We start from the raw sequence: 16,907 nt of genomic DNA, 5'->3' as shown, positions 1-16,907 counted from the left end.
CATGGATGAGAAAGGTAAATGAAGACCATCTACTACAATTTTTATGTTTTACAAATCCATAACGAAATCATTACAGTGACATATTAACAAACAGATATTTTCTAGAAAAAAATTAAGTTTAGAAATCATGCACACAGGTATAGCAAGTGTAACTGGACAAGTAGTAACATTTGTTTTTGTTTTTGCTATGCTTACTAAAGTTGATGATATTTGGTATTTTTCACTGCTCCAGTAACAGGGTCTGTTTTAGAGCTGTAACAGAGGAAAGATGTCTTCAGAATTTGCAGTTCAAGCTCTAAGAAGCCATGTAATTATGACACACATACGTCACAGAACAGATTCCTGGATTTGTGTTTGAATTTAAAGCTTACTAAAGGTCATTTTGAATCAAGTTACTACTTAAGTTATTTCATCTATGGCATGCCAGGACTAAGAAAAAGTTCTTAGAAGTTCTTAATTCAATTACAGAAAGCTAACAGAAATCAGTATTAGTTTAGATCTTGGTTTAGTTTTGAGACAAGATGACAAAGGGATTGATGGATGCTTAAAAAATTAAGAATGAAGGGATTCCCCCCTCCCCCGTAACATGGTCATCACGCAATGAAGCTGATTGATAGTAGGTCCTTGTCTGATAAAAAGGATTACCTCTTTAAAAATGGCTGCATTCACACATATTAGCCACAGCTTATTGTGCACGTGCCAGTCAAACCTGTTTTGTTTCTCCTTGTTAGAGCTGAAGAGAAATAAACTATGATCCCTGGCTTAGCATTTCACCCAAGCTAGGAATAGACGCTTCAAGTCAAAGAAAGTACACAATAAGTCAAACATGGTTTGTTTCCTTCATGTGCTAACAAGGCAGCACAAAGCACCCCAGGCAGACAGATAACTATGGTTACATGCAAACTGAACCAATATGGAACACATATGGAACTGTTTTATCGCAGCCATGGCAATAGCCACTTTCTTAGCTGCATTTAAAAAACCATTACACTCATTCATGGAGCATAGGCCTATTCATGGCTATTGGCTGTAATATCTAAATGGAACCTATATGCTCAGAAGCAACCTGCCTCTGAATATCAGATGTCAGATTGCTGCAAATGAAGTAATTGCTGGGAACTTTAAGAAGTCTAGGCCCAGGTCTAGTGTTATCTTCTGTACACCTGCCCCAATAGTGCCATGGTGAGCTTCCATGCCCACACCATAGGTTTGCACTAACCATGTGCTGTTGGTACCACAGTAAGGGCCTCTATTGCCATGAAATGGCAGTGGAAGAATTTGCAATGGGATGCCGCTGTGCTGTGTGGTGACTGCTTGCAGGTGCTATAGCATGGTTTTAAAGGTGTCACCACAAGGAAGTGGCTGGAATGAGGATAACCAAATAAAAAGTTACTCAGCCGAACCCTATTACTTGATGTATGAGCTTGTGAGGTAAAACACAGAGCCAAAGCGAAAACACAAAGCTGCCACAAAACACTCAGATACATACGCGTTGAAGCGAGCTCGCACAACTACTCTGCAGAAATTTCTGAATCTGTGTTCACGGCCAACGATGAACAGAGGCTTGTCAAAATAGGGGTGATTCTCTCGTAACTCTTCTTCCTGGACTTTCCTTTCAAGAATGGGGGAAAAGGGGACTTGTAAGATATTCATTCACAGACAAAGAAGCCAGCAGGAAGGCATATAAAGCATATATTTTGTTAGCTTATAGCAACAAGACCATTGTGGTGCAGTAGAGAGAGGGTTGACTGTGAGCCTTAGGAACCTTCTGCTCATCTGTGGCAACCACAGGATGGCTTTGAGCAAGTCCCTATCTCTCAGCCCTAACTGGCTGCGATCAGGAAAGTATATACTCTCTACAAGTGTGTATCAAAACCGCAGATGGCAAGAATCTTCTTTAAAAAGGACATTCGTCCTTTTTTCACACATTAGAGGAATACATCTAATGCCAGCTGTGACTGTTGGGTGCATCATCTAAAAGCATTCTTCTGAAATACTGTTTTTGGCCCTAAGCAAATTTGTTAATCAACTGGCAGAATAATCCAAATATCCGATCTGTCATGCAAAAGTCTGAATGGGGTGGATATGTCCTTCCACCCATCCCTGTTCAGCTCTGCCAAATGCCAGCATGGTGGGGGTGGAGGAAGCTCCACCAATAAGCAGCAACCTAATGCACCTGCTTAAAAGGTAGGTGGGCAGATGTTATGGCTGAAATGGGGTGTTTCATGGGTGGGGCTGGGCCAGCACAAGAGCCAGTGGATCCTTTGCCAAATCTGCTGCCGCTATGAGCTGGAAACGAGCCCAAAATTGGATTCTTCACCTCTGGGTGAAGCTGGTGTCTGGGAGCTGGTGTAATGAAGGGGCATTTCACTTCTAATTCTGTCTTCTGGCCTGGTTGGTGCAAGTGCCCCTGGCTGTGCCCCTCTATCAGGCCTCACCACTACCAGCCAGGGGTTAGGATTATGACCTCAACCACTCAGATTATTAATTTATGAAGAAACTGGGGTACGGTCCTAGTAAATATATTCAATTTAAGAAAGTGGTAGAAATTTAAATTTCCTAAGTACCTTTTCATTTCTGCCTGTTCCTTCTTTTCTTGGATCATTTTTATCTCACTGTCTTCTCTCTGTGCATTTCTGTACCTCACTGTGTTAGAATGCTAGAAGAAGAAGCATTTAAAAAAACAAAACAGTTCTGTATTTTACCACACAAGAACAAAGCACGGCAATGCGGGTAACTGCATGTAGCTTTTATTTTATTTTCAAAAACTACAGTACTATGAGAAGAGTTTCTTATTCAGTTTTTGAGAAAATTCACAGCTTGATTAGTAATTATGTAGATACTCCACTATTATACATATTAAGCAGAGCTTGTCCAGCCAAAATTAAGCATCTTTACATCCCATTGATTTCAATGGAAGTGGTAGGCATAAACCTCTACCATACATATCAATGGGACTTGCAAGTGCTAGGCTTCATCAGTTCACAAATTACCGTATTTTTTGTTCTATAAGACTCACTTTTTCCCTCCTAAAAAGTAAGGGGAAATGTGTGTGCATCTTATGGAGCGAATGCAGGCTGCGCAGCTATCCCAGAAGCCAGAACAGCAAGAGGGATTGCTGCTTTCACTGCACAGTGATCCCTCTTCCTGTTCTGGCTTCTGAGATTCAGAATTTTTTTTCTTGTTTTCCTCCTCCAAAAACTAGGTGCGTCTTGTGGTCTGGTGCGTCTTATGGAGCGAAAAATACGGTAATGCACTAAAAAGGAACACTAATATTACAGTGTTACAAAATCGTTATTGTAGAATTTGTGATTTGTTATGACAATTGTTTTTCTCCAAGATATTTTAAATTCCACTCCATTCTTAATTTTATTTTGACTTACATCTTGCGTTAGAGTTTCAAGCGATTTTCCTCTGCTGATTCGCTGACTGTTGGAGCCATGTCTTAGTGACCTGAGAAAATAACACTCTTTAGGGTGACAGATAACTGAGATCAAGTGCCGATCCTTACGTGATTACTATTATAGTGCATCAAGACAGTGTCCCTTGCAATCAATTTTTCTTTGGTTGCATCAAAAGCTTGTAAATTTTCAGCCTAGTCTAATCTACTATCAGCTACTTTTTTCTTTTGATTTTTAAAATGGATGTTCTGAATGTCACGGAAGCTAACTACATTTGAAATAAAAAGCATTTTCTCCCCTTTGTACGTCACACTGATTTATCATTGTTATTGTCAAAGAAATATGGAGATTAGTTATTTATGGAGCTTGGTTTTCATTTTCATCTGTCTGATATAATCCACCATATTGTAAAATGCTACAACGGTCTTTACCTGCGTTCTTGACGTATATGATGCTGGACACTAAGAATTGATCTTTCTTTCGCAGGCTGCCCCTCAAAGGATCCACTCAACATGCGCTGGCGTGTACAGGCCCTAGGGAAATGAGCAGCACTGTGGTAGGTAAAAATAAAATTGTACGGCAACTAAAGAACTCAGTAGTTTTTTTTTTAAAGGACATAATTCACAGCCCTGCAGGAGGAGATTGGCAAAAAAACACAAAACCCTCAAAACATTCCTCTTCCACTCCTTTCTTTTTCTCAGCCACACATGCACAAGCCATTACTCAGAACAACAAGTCGTATAATATGGTTGTCATCTGCCCCTATCCTCCTCACACGTAGAAGTTTGGCCTAAAAGCTCTTCCTGCTTCGGTCAGGGCTACAGGACCAGAGGGACAGAGACATGGCTATTAGACAGGAGAACACCAGCCTCCCAGTTTGATGAATGGCTTCATGGAGAGGGAAGAAAGAAGTCGCCAGGTAATCTGGTCTCAGTCCCCTCCTATGTGTGTATGTGTTTCATGTCCGGAATTTGTTTTTCTTCATTTTCAATAGGGATAAATCACCGTATTTTTCGCTCTATAAGACGCACTCCCCCCAAAAAAAAATTAAGGGGAAATGTGTGTGCGTCTTATGGAGCGAATGCAGGCTCCATGGCTTCAGCGATAGCAATGCGAAACCGCTGAAGCGCAGTGGGAGCGCTCCCGCCACGCTCCGGAGGCTTCGCGTTGCTTTCGCTGAAGCCTGGTGAGCGAGAGGGGTCGGTGCACACCGATCCCTCTTGCTCTCCTGGCTTTGCTGGAGAGGCGCTGTGCAGCTTTCCCTCTCTGCACGGCGGCCCTTCAGCGAAGCAGGAGGAAAAATGGAAGGGGCTCCGTTTCTCCTGCCGCTTCACTGAAGGGGCGCTGCGCAGAGAGGGAGAGAATTTTTTTTTCTTGTTCTCCCCTTCTAAAACAAGGTGCATCCTATGGTCGGGTGCGTCCTATACGGTAAATATTTCAGAGATACCTCATGTTGGAACTCTTTGTCTAATCAACTCCTAAACGGTGTGCTTTCATCAGAGTGTTTAATACAGAACAATTACATGACCTCTTGTTCTCTCCTTGCCTTCCCATCCATCTCTCCTTGTTTCAACTTGCTCACTCCCTGATTCCCCTTCAAACTCTGGTGCTATTGCTTGTTCTACTTCTGAACTCCATACGTATTGTTACAAGTGTTGGCTTTTGTTAAAATACTTAATTTTCAAAGACTTCTTTTCTATTAAGGAAACACTTTTAACTGAAGTTTCCCCCCCTCCCTAAATATTTTTGTAAGCAGAAAAGTGGTTTAGTAAGATTGTATTGTTAGAATCACTAGAAGACTAGTAATACAGTGTAGTTTAAGGCAGCAATCCTACCCCTCTGAACTCAGTGGCTCCTATTTCTGAGTAGGTGTATCTTTGATAAGTTTTTAGCTATCTGTGTTTTATCCATGTTTGTTTTCATTTATGTGAGCTGCCGCGAGTTCCAGTTGTGGGGGAAAGGCGGTATTTGAATAAAATAATAATCCTTTTGGCATCCATCTGTTTCGGGAGACAATGGAGAAATGGACCTTTGGGGATGAAGTCAAATTGTTGGAAGGTTACAGAGCCTGCTGTGGTTGTAGAGACAGATATGGGAGAGACATGTTTAGTAACAGCTGGAGCAGATGAAGGTGTCCGGTTGTGCTGCTGCAGATGTACCATGGTATTTCTTCTCTCTGCGCTCTTCCCAGCGGTCATTCCTCTTCTTGTCACTTGTACAGATGCACAACCTAACTGCCAATCTCCCTGCACTGGATTCCCACACCGTGGGCTTGATGTTGCCAGCCTTTATGTCACTTTTGCAGACATCTTTGTAACACAGAGTTGGTCTGCCAATGAGCCTGATGCCTGAAGCCAGCTCCCCTTGGGGATCCTGCCATCTTCCATTCTGTGGACATCACCAAGCCAGCGTAGGTGTCACTGAGATAGGAGTGTGAACGTGCTGGGAATGTGAGAGCTTGGGAGAGCACAACTTTGTTTGAGACTCTGTTTTGTTTTGTCATGTGATGCTCCAAATCTTCCTGACATGTGGAAGGCGTTGCCCATGACTCACTTCCATAAAGCAGAGTGTTCAATACACAAGCCTGGTAGACCTTCATCTTGGCACTGAACGTTAGCATCACATTCTCCCATACCCTTTCAGAGAGGTGAGCTATTGCTGTAGCTGCCTTGCCAATACACTGGTCCAGCTCAGCATCGAAGGAGAAGTTGCTGGTTATGGTGGAACCCAGGTAGACAAAAGCATCTACCACCTCAAGAGGGTGGTCACCAATGCTGATGTGTTGAGTGCTGATGATGTCCTGACCCAGGATGTTGGTCTTTGTCAGGCTGGTGGTAAGGCCAAACTCCACGCAGGCTTGGGCAAAATGGCTGATGAGTCTCTGTAGAGTTTCCTCGGAGTGCACTGTCAAGGCTGCATCAACTGCAAACAACATCTCTCAGATAAGGACCTGCCACACTTTTGTCTTGGTGTGGAGATGTGCCTGTTTGAGCAGACCCCCATCGCTCCTTGAATAAAAGTACACACTGTCTTCAGCTGAAGGCATATGAGAGCAACAGGGAGAAGAATATGCCAAATATAGTTGGGGCAAGAACACAGCCCTGTTTCACACTGCTCTTTATAGAGAAGGTGTCCAAGGATGAGCTATCATACTAGATGGTGCCACACATGTTGTCAAGGAAGGACACAATCATCTTGTGAAGCTTAAGTGGGCATAGAAGCATTGTAGTACATTGTTTTTCATTGTAATGCACTTAACAATGCATTGGATTTCTGAATAACATTCTCTTATCTTTGACACAGTGAAACTATCTGGCTATCTGTTAAATATTTCCAAAGATACATTATCCCTTGGCTGTTAACATCCCGGCGAGCAGAAAAGGTCATTCAATTTCGAAGAATATTTATAGGACCAGCTGAGCAGCTGTTTCAAATACCAACAGACTGCCAAAACTGAATATATAATTCCAGCAAGGCAATAATGTTGTTTCCCAAACGTCATTGCAGACAGAACATAGGTGCTTCTATTTTTTTTTAAAAAAATCAGGTAATAACTGAAAACAGAACTTGTGTGTAAGATGTGCAGTTCATGTTGAGCACAGTAAAAATGTTAAGAGGAGCGTTGTCTAGAACATATTGTGGCTTCTATGTATAGTGACAAATAAATGAACAGGCACTTTATCTTTTACCTCTCTAATAGCTAGAAACTGTTAAAGAATTATGATGTTGGTTTTCTTCTGAGCACTATATTTTTCAGCAGACTTTGAAATTTGTAAGGGAAGGTATTGAAAATCTGGATCATTATCCCAATTTTTGTTCCTGGGCAAGCATGCCCTTTCCCAGGGAGAGTGGAGAGGGACATTCCCTAGATGGAGAGATGTCTAAGGTCTTGGGTTGTTGTGCTGTGATCTAGTGATTTGGGCATGCCTTCCTCAAGGTCTCTGTGGGTTAGATTTGGAGGACGGGAAAGGCAGAGCAGGCTCGTGAAAGGTGGGGAGGTCGCATCATACTCCTAATGATTACTGGATGTCCAGAGATTAAATTCATCCAATTGACTGATTCCAAATCAGATGTCTGGGTGGGGGTTTTAATTGCATCAAAGCTTTTAGGAAATACCAAACTTTTACTTGTTACATGCAGAGAGACAGAAAAAGAGAGAGAAAAGAATTGGACTGGGAAAACTATTCAAGATGGTTCAAGTAATCAAATTAAGGGAAGCATCAAATCATCATTACCTAAGAATTTTGTTGATTGCAGTCTCCTTTTCCAGAAGGTTTCTTGCTCTAATGCTGAAAACAGATTTGCGGAGCTGTGAAATGAAAGGAAAAGCAGCTTTACCAATTGTGTATCTTGTCATGGGCCAGAATACTGATCTATTGAGCAGTTCATTTTGTGATGTCAAATGTCCTGCTATGGTGAACAAGGTACCTTTACTTATTTGGAATTTGCACCTCCTATGGAGTCCTACCTTATAATTTTGGACCAACAGTTTTAGGGATACAGTTATGTGAAAAATAAAGGTATATTGTGAATATCTATCACTCCTCACAGATTACCCAGATCATTTTAGCTGGCTTAACTGTTTTACATTTCAACACTTGCCTTGCAAAAAAGACTCTATCAGCTTCGTATGCATTATCTGAAAACACAGCAGGCTTTTTAATTGAGACTTTGAATGGCAAAATGCACCCGGATACATACATGCAAATATTTCTTAAGAGTTGCATAAGAAAGTTTCATTCTAACTTAGATCAGAAGTTGCAAGGTCTGTTTCTATTTGGTGATATTAGAGCTTTCCTATTTTAAAAAAGTACAATGCACTAAATCCAATTCTACGGCCACAGAATCTAACTACTATTACTAAAAAAAAAAAAATGATAATGAAAGAAGATCTGCAAAAAATTACCAGGATCATAAAACTGCTTAAAGCAACACAGATGGTTTTTAGTAAAAAGGAAAGGCAAAAACACATCTGCCATGTGGATGGCAAGCCAACTCATTTGACAACAACCCAGATGTTGCAGATGACAAAGACGTTTTCAGAAAATCTCTGTCTGAAAACATCACAATTGAAAGCTAGAATATAAGGATGAAGAATACAAGCTTACTTTAAACCAATGTGAAAAATGCAAACGCATCTGGAGAACATAGTAGTCCATTCAAATATCACTTGACATATTATGGTTTCTGTCCAGATTTGTGGTGTGCAAAGTTCCACTCATGTAATTCTCCACCAGAAGAAGAGGGGTGGCAATGTTTGCAGAGCCTTCCTCTCTAAAGCTGCTCCAAAGAATTGGGAGAACAGCGTAGGATTGGTGTGGGGGACTAGAAAGGGAAGGGTGAGATGGTGCTGTGCCCCCCCATTTCCCAGTGGGAGCCCTTTTATTTGTATAGTGGCATGTCTGGATCTAGGCACATGCTTATGTGCCATTTCCATCTACCCTTGCAGAGAGACATTTAAAATATAAATGTCAACACTATCAATACCACTCTGTTGTTTAGTCATTCATGTCAATATGAGACTGTAGTTTGGTCTGCGCAAAGCTGTGGCTGATCACCAGTACACACAACCCAAGGATACAGCTGCTTATGTTGCATCCGGGTTGATATTTTCCTTACCTCAAGCTGGTAATTTAGACGGAATACCCCCAACGGGATTGTGCAGAAAACCCAAACTGGGGCAGTATCACTCTGCCCCGACGAGGACTTCTCCCAAGTAGCACAGGAATTCACAGTGGTGGCTGGCGTAATGTTAAACTCATGCTTAGAACATGGTTAGCAGTTTGTGTGTTCGTACAGAGTAGCACAAGGGATGCGGGTGGCACTGTGGGTTAAACCACAGAGCCTAGGACTTGCCGATCAGAAGGTTGGCGGTTCGAATCCCCGCGGCAGGGTGAGCTCCCGTTGCTCGGTCCCTGCTTCTGCCAACCTAGCAGTTTGAACGCACATCAAAGTGCAAGTAGATAAATAGGTACCGCTCCTGAGGGAAGGTAAACGGTGTTTCCGTGCGCTGCTCTGGTTCCCCAGAAGCGCCTTAGTCATGCTGGCCACATGACCCGGAAGCTGTACGCCAGCTTCCTTGGCCAATAAAGCGAGATGAGCGCCACAACCCCAGAGTCGGTCACGACTGGACCTAATGATCAAGGGTCCCTTTACCTTTACAGAGTAGCACATCACTGTATGACATAAAACAGCTCTCACTGGTGACATAAAACAGCTCTCACTGGTGTCAGATGCCTTTGGAGTTGTTCAAGAAGTTATTGGAGGATTTCTGATGATTTATGTCATCACTGGATGACATAAAACAGCTCTCACTGGTGTCAGATGCCTTTGGAGTTGTTCAAGAAGTTATTGGAGGATTTCTGAAAACCTTAGCAGGGGCTTCTGCTTTTGTGTGGCATGGATCATCTCACCTAATTATATTCATTCATGTTAGACTGGTTCCATTCGTGAGTGTGACAATGCCAAACTATGCATTGTATTTGGCCAACAGCAGCAATGCGCAAGAATGGCAGCCACAAATGGTGCACTGTGTTGTTTTTTTAAATGGCAACTACTTTTCTCAGGCTGCCCCCAAGAATGGAAAAATGTAATGTCCAGCATGTTTTCGATAAAACCAATGGAAGCTGCTGCAACCATAGATAGCAGCTGAAGTAATGGTTAAGAAAACAAAATGGAAATAAATGGAAATAATGAAATTGATAGGAGAGGAATGAATGAATTACTGACTGAATGCAATTTTAGTGAATGAATAACAAAACAAAAGTAAGGATCATGAATGAAATCAAATGGAGTAATCAGCTGATTTCCCCCTGGCATGTACCATACTAATTCAGACATTATGTTGCACAGTAAGTCTTATATACCTATGTATTCATTACACTTATGCTTCTATTATCCATATAATATTACTATTTTTAATGTAATCAGTCACAAACTGAATGACTGAGTGAATGTTAGCTCCGCTTAACTGCTTAAAGCTATTGATGGCTATCTTAAATAAACAGGAGGTGAGCTACCTTCCAGCGGTCTTCCAGAAAGGACAACAGCATCCTGAAAAGGCTGGAGATCCCTGTAATCATGATGTCAGCTTGCCTGTCATGCAACTTTGGACAGAGTAAAGAGAGAAAGAGGCTCGGCGGACTGAACTAGAGGGAAGAAAACTATGAGAACTTTGGATAAAGAGAAACTTTTGGGCAAAAACGTCTGCAGCACCTCTGTGCATTCATTTTGGAGAAAATGAAAACTTGTGAGATGTTGGAATAAAGAAAGGGGGCACGATTCTCCAAAAGGCCCTAGGCCCACCATAGTTAGAAACCTGCTTTTGTTCAACTCCTAAACAGCTCTCCTTTATTATTTTCTAGGTTCTCTGATTCACGTTGGAGGAAATATAGATAGCATGCACAAAGGAAGCTACAGCTGTCAGCATAATTTTTGTGGTTGATTTCAGTGTTGTGTGTTTAATTAACATCTCCCACAGCTCATGCTTGTTTGTTCTACTGTGCACACAGTCAAATATTCAGGTTTTTTTTAAAGTTATTATTTCAAATCTGTGTTAGAGGGGAGAGATTTTGGAGAATGTTGGTGCATTTAAACGGGAGGTTGCTATGGTAATGGTAACTATAGAAAGCCAGAATCAGTAGCAAAATGCAACCTAATGTTCTACCCACATGGGCAAATTTCTCACTGAGTATACAAAACCATCTTACACTGAGTCAGCCCACACACTGCCCAACTTTGTCTGGCAACAAAGGCATTGAGCAAAAATCTCTCCCACATCTATCTGACTAGAGACTCAACCTATGCATAGGGAATCTGTGCTCCTTGGCATGGTACTGCAATCACCTAGACAGCATTTGGCCAGGTGTGCTATTCCCCCCCCCTGTTCTTCAGGTCCTGTATGACATCAATGTATGGAACATAACTATTTGCTTGCAAAATGTGTTGATAGGAGACTGCTGCATGGGTTGGTTTGTGTGGACACAACACCAGATACCCATCTCTTCCCTACACTGGGATGTCCTCATGGAGTTGTTAATATTCAGAATCGTTACAGAGCTTTCAAAGGAAACCCCAAATTAGCATCAATCAAAAGTCTAGGGTCATAATTACAAAATCTGTCTGTGACGTTGGACAATCGAGGTTCTATGTGCTTGTACAACTTTAGTTTATGATAGATATGGATGACGCATATATTGCTGTTTACCTTCTGGTCGATGTATTTGTTGTCTTCAATTGCCAACCTTTTAGAATGGTCACATGAGGAGGAGGAAGCTGATGGAAGCCTTCTCAGTAAACAAGTTGTGTCTTGCTGCTGTCGATCAATAAATTGCTTCATAAAGCTTTCCCTTAAGAGTAAAAAAAGGAGAGAGAAGGCTTTGAGGCAAAGCTTCTGATTCACTTTATTTATAATTTGATAGTATCTGAAAAAAATCCTGAATAGTCCATATGCTAGTACAAAAGATAAAATGAAAACTCTACAAGGCATATTATACATAATGGATTTTGATTTGATCACTGAAGTAACATTAAATTTGTATGTAGCTACACGACTGTCTAAAAAAACCTTATGTTCTTCTTTAACCGTGCTTTCCTTTAAATATTTATCATTTGTTTTGCACTTTACCTCTCTGTCTGATTCTGCTATGTGCTAAATTCCAAGTTTTAAAACCTCTGATATAATCCATAGAAAACATCCTTTCTCAAGAAAAAAAAAGACATTTCAGCAGGAATTCAAAGAACACGTTTATAAAAAAGGGTTTTGTTAGACCATACTTTGCATCAGCCAGATTCTGGTTTTCCATTTGCTTGTTCTAATGGGACAGAATCATAGCTAACGCCCTCCATTTATTTATTTATTTCATAAAATTTATATGCCGCTTGATTGTGAAAAACAAATCCCAAAGCGGTTTACAAAATATATTTCAATTACGTCTTTCCTAACATTCTAATCATATAAAGCAGAATGTTTAAGCCTGTCACAAAGCCATAGCTTTCTTGTCAATTGGAAGACTCTTCACTCCTTCAGAAACAAAACAGATACCCTTTCTAGGTTGGTTCACGGTACAGATAATGCACTGGTAGTGGGCAAGCAAGCAAAAAGGGGAAAAGGAAGAAAATGAGTACAGGCAAAATATATGTGTATGTGCTTAGGAGAGAGAACTAAAGAAACAAGACACATCAGTATGGTTAAAGGGACCAAAATGTGATGTCTGTGATTCAAGTATTAAGTGTTTTGCAGCCATTTTGTACTCATTTTTGGTGATTGGCCCCAAACCACCTTAATTTGGCCTTGTGGAATGGGATCGATTTCACTTTTTTTTTAAAATAAAAAAACCCACACATTGGAGAAGAGAATCTAAAGAAAACTTCGAACCTATCTTAAAACACTTTTCACATTGCCAAGCACTTAAAGAGAGCTGAAAAGCGAAACTACCTTATTTTGGGGACTGTAAAATCCGAAGGGAGCTTGGAGATTTTTACCATTTGAGGTCTGTTAGGGAATTTTTCAAAGATCCGCAGACGCAGTGGGAGCTTTTCCTTGGTATCTGCATTTGCCTCACTTTGCTTCAGCTAAATAAAAACACACACACATAAGCAAGATTAAATAAACCAGGAACAAAGTCTTGCTTCCCTCCCGCCCAAAGAGCAGCAAATGCAATCAACTGAAGAAACACAAGGTGGCAGTAAAGAACTACAGTTGCGCCTTCTGTTTTGACATTAATTTCTTAGCGTTTCAGAACTAGAAGCACAGTTAAAACTGCAAAAAGTCCTTTTCTTGAAAGATTTAAAATGCAAAGAGTGTTGCAGTAAATATTTGTATTTCCTTTGTGTAGTTTTTCACAGTTCTCTCACACTCTACAAGGAAAACATACTTCCCTCCCTCTTATTAGACCTGTCAGTTGTAGATAAGTGAAATGTTGTATATATCAGTGGTTCCCAATTCTTTTGGCACGGTGACCCACAAGTCCAAACTGACTTCATACAGTGACCCACCATTACACTGTCAGGTGGATTTTGGACATTAGGTCTTTACCAGCTGTCAGTTTCTTGCATTTTAACTGCAAGTTTGCCTATTATATAACCATTACTTGAGATGCCCAAGCAAAATTTTTCTTAAAGCTTTATTAATGTGGAATTTGTTTAAATATTTATAGTACTTACAAGGTTATTCATAGTTTTATATATGGGAATGTAAGAACAGCTACCATCTGATGGCAGGATATTACTTCCCAAGTTATAAAAACATAGTTATGCAAGCAGTGTATAATGAACTATGAATATTTTTAAATTGCTTTATTCACAATAAAGTCCGTTCTGGCAAGTATCAGTGGAATGGCCAAGCTTGCATATTGCCAACAAAGTAGATCAATGCAGGGCTTGATGGTTGTCTGACATAATCTCAGATCATTATTAATACACAGGGGTAAATATATTATTTCTTATTTCACCCAAGTAAACTTCAACTCACCTTTGGCTTAACTATTCACTAATCCTGGTGGCAGATTTGGCGATGGTTTGCCACAAGGTGTCTTTGGCCACATCAGGAGTGAGCTATAATAGTCTTTCAATTTCTTATACAAGCACCCTGTGGAAAACTGTCCATGGCCCAATTCTGGCCCACAGGTTGAAAAACACTGGTATGTATCACATACTTAGCCAATGAGAAAAGATAATTGTCTGACTGCACAATATAGATGCTCAGCAAACCGTATTTTATTCTTCGTGTGCCTCCTCCGCAAGAGGTCTGAAGGGTGGCAACATAAGAACAGGTGGTGCTATGTATTGAAGTTCTCACCCTGGCCACCAGGAGTATTGTGTATGTAGTTTTCACTCAGGTCCACGTCAGTTATTTTAGGGGGGTAACCCTGGGTTGTTGTTGCTACAATGTTGACAGCCGGCTGCCTATAAAAGCAGGCAGGCTGAGCTGTTTGCTGTTCAGTTCTGTTCCAGCTTACAAATAAAGAGCTGCTTTGGAAGAATCGCTGTGTTGTCTGATATGTTCACCCACAACTTAACAGGTATTTTCAGTGGTAGTTACCTGCTTGTGGAATGCTATCCCCAGGGAAGCTTGCCTGGGCGCCTTTGTTACGTATCTTTAGGCACCAGGAAAAAACATCCCTCTTCTCCAAGTCCTTTAGCTAATTAAACAATCAGTTCAATTTTAATTTTAAATTAAAAAAAAACCAGACTTTTAAACTGGAGGGTATTTTGTTTGTTTGTTTTTATGGTATGTCTTGTTGTGTTTTTATATTGTAAAGTGCCCTGTGATCTTTGGGTGTAGGGCAGTTTAATAAGAATAAGAATAATAGCAGGACTAAATTAGGTTTGTCTCCAAAGACAGTCCTCATGTAGAGAGAAGTCACTAAATTCTTAGCAGACCAAGCAATCTAACATTGGAATTCCTTGCTGATCCTTAGGGAAATGCCACTCCCTGCTAATAAAATTGAAGGCAATATAGGTGGCTCAGAATTTCAACTTCTGCCACTCAAGGACAAAGTAATTGCTATACCAGCTAATCCTGGAGTATATTTGGGGAAGAAAATGGGGTTGGAAGAAGGTAAAAGACAAAACAGCACATGCAGAAGAAGACTAGAAAAGAAGAGTGGGTCCTTTGCTATTAGATTAGGTAAAGGTAAAGGGACCCCTGACCATTAGGTCCAGTCGTGGATGACTCTGGGATTGCGGAGCTCATCTCGCTTTATTGGCTGAGGGAGCCGGCGTACAGCTTCTGGGTCAAGTGGCCAGCATGACTAAGCCACTTCTGGCAAAAGCAGCACATGGAAATGCCATTTACCTTCCCACCGGAGCGGTACCTATTTATCTACTTGCACTTTGATGTGCTTTCGAACTGCTAGGTTGGCAGGAGCAGGGACCGAGCAACGGGAGCTCACCCCGTCACGGGGATTCGAACCGCCGACCTTCTGATCGGCAAGCCCTAGGCTCTGTGGTTTAACCCACAGCGGTTACTACACCACTAAGCAGGTTCCCCAGACAATCCTACTGAAATGCCTCTAAACAGGTCCCTAGACAATCGTGCTCAGAAGCCTAAAGAAAGGGTAACCCACCCAGGGGGTCCATGGCACCATTCACATAACAAAAATGACCACAGAAATACCTTATTTCTTTTCTTTTCAAAAGTAGGGGCTCTATGGCTTGACTTTTGAAAAACCAGGAGTCCGCAGTACTTAGTAAGGGGGAACCACTGCTCTGTGGGCATTGATGGGAAAACTCCTTCCTTAAACAGGCACTGATGGCTGGTGGCAACTAGCTAGAGACACACCCCATGTGTTTGGACATCGGTTGGAAAGAAATGGTTGGTTTGGCAGAATGTAGCTAATAAAGGGGAAGGAAGTCTTAGCACACCCTCAGGCCAAATGCAGAAGCTATCTTCTTCGGGGACGACAACTTGTTATTTAAAAACAGAGCCCTTTATGGTAATGATTGCTCACTTCCCCACACTCACCATGCATGTTTGTAAATAAAAACAGGTATCCCAGTGTTATAAGAATTTTAAGGTCTTATATATAGAAAATAGATGTTCATAAATGTACCAAGCAAACACATACAAATATGTAAACCACATGTCTGAAACCCACAGAAAAATCCTGAAACCATTTTCTCTCTACCAAAATGACCTCAAATATTTCTCTGCAAGGTCGAAGGAAATGGGAAATCTCAAATCCTGTTTTAAGGGCACATTTAAGATATGAACAGGGTGTGAACCTGTGACCTGGATTCAGTAATTGAGTAGTTATCATAACAAAAGAGTGGCCAGGATACCGAGGTAATCCAATCAGGTAACCTGGCAGACAGGAAGAAATAACACACTCAGACTTCTCTGACGTATTAAGGGGGTGGTCTTGGGCCACACCCCTTCTGTGATGTATGTATGATGTTTCTGGGGGTGGTATTGGACTTCAGGGCAGGCAATTTAAATATCTATATAAGGGGTTGCGTGCATGGCTCAGGGTCCCCCTCCCTTCCTGTGTCTGAGGGGGGGGGAGCACCTTGTTGCAACAGCTTTAATAAAGATCAGGCTTACTACCTGCTTTGCTTCTCAATATTCTCTGGTTGGTCTCTGTTATTTTCTCCTACCGATAGAGAACCTACAAAAGGACTCTATATGGGCTCTTGGGCACCCCATAAGGGAAAAGGAGTAGTGTTTTCCTCATAACACCAGAAATGCCCCAAGGTTCCAGCAACCCCACCTCAGAAGGAAACCTAACCTAGCTAAAGGCTGCCCCCTAAAACTTTCCATCACTTGAGAAAGTGGGGCAGCCACTGAACTATATACTGTAATTAGATTTCAGCACAATCACCAGGACATCTGATGGAGAACATCTAATCACAGATAAGGGCTTGAGGGTGTCTGAAGGGCAGGCACTTGCTCCCGCTCTCAGCCTCCCATGTGGAAGGATAATGACCTCCGAATAGCTATCGCTGCTGCAAACAAAGGGCCCCATGCACCGAAAACACTTTTGAGTTTGAGTATAAACAAAGGGT

The 16,907-nt window shown here is 41.4% G+C and overlaps 1 protein-coding gene across 8 annotated transcripts in view; it reads right to left on the bottom strand.

Moving 5' to 3' along the window:
* Positions 1–16,907, bottom strand: part of NALCN (sodium leak channel, non-selective) — a 195,769-nt gene that overhangs the window by 28,741 nt on the left and 150,121 nt on the right. For 6 of the 8 annotated variants that reach the window (XM_053384465.1, XM_053384464.1, XM_053384466.1 and 3 more), the window contains 9 exons: positions 12,838–12,974; positions 11,608–11,749; positions 10,421–10,507; positions 7,637–7,710; positions 3,833–3,934; positions 3,384–3,453; positions 2,568–2,659; positions 1,490–1,612; positions 196–252 (listed from right to left, as the gene is read on the bottom strand). In XM_053384465.1, the coding sequence (XP_053240440.1) occupies positions 196–252; positions 1,490–1,612; positions 2,568–2,659; positions 3,384–3,453; positions 3,833–3,934; positions 7,637–7,710; positions 10,421–10,507; positions 11,608–11,749; positions 12,838–12,974 (884 nt within the window). The remainder of the gene's footprint in view (positions 1–195; positions 253–1,489; positions 1,613–2,567; positions 2,660–3,383; positions 3,454–3,832; positions 3,935–7,636; positions 7,711–10,420; positions 10,508–11,607; positions 11,750–12,837; positions 12,975–16,907) is intronic. The other 2 variants (XM_053384467.1, XM_053384468.1) reach the window with 1 other exon arrangement.

The sequence above is a fragment of the Podarcis raffonei genome, chromosome 4, assembly GCF_027172205.1.
Source record: "Podarcis raffonei isolate rPodRaf1 chromosome 4, rPodRaf1.pri, whole genome shotgun sequence".
Taxonomy (NCBI): domain Eukaryota; kingdom Metazoa; phylum Chordata; class Lepidosauria; order Squamata; family Lacertidae; genus Podarcis; species Podarcis raffonei.
Note: the sequence above shows the minus strand (reverse complement) of the source record. Positions and strands in the feature narration are given on the sequence as shown.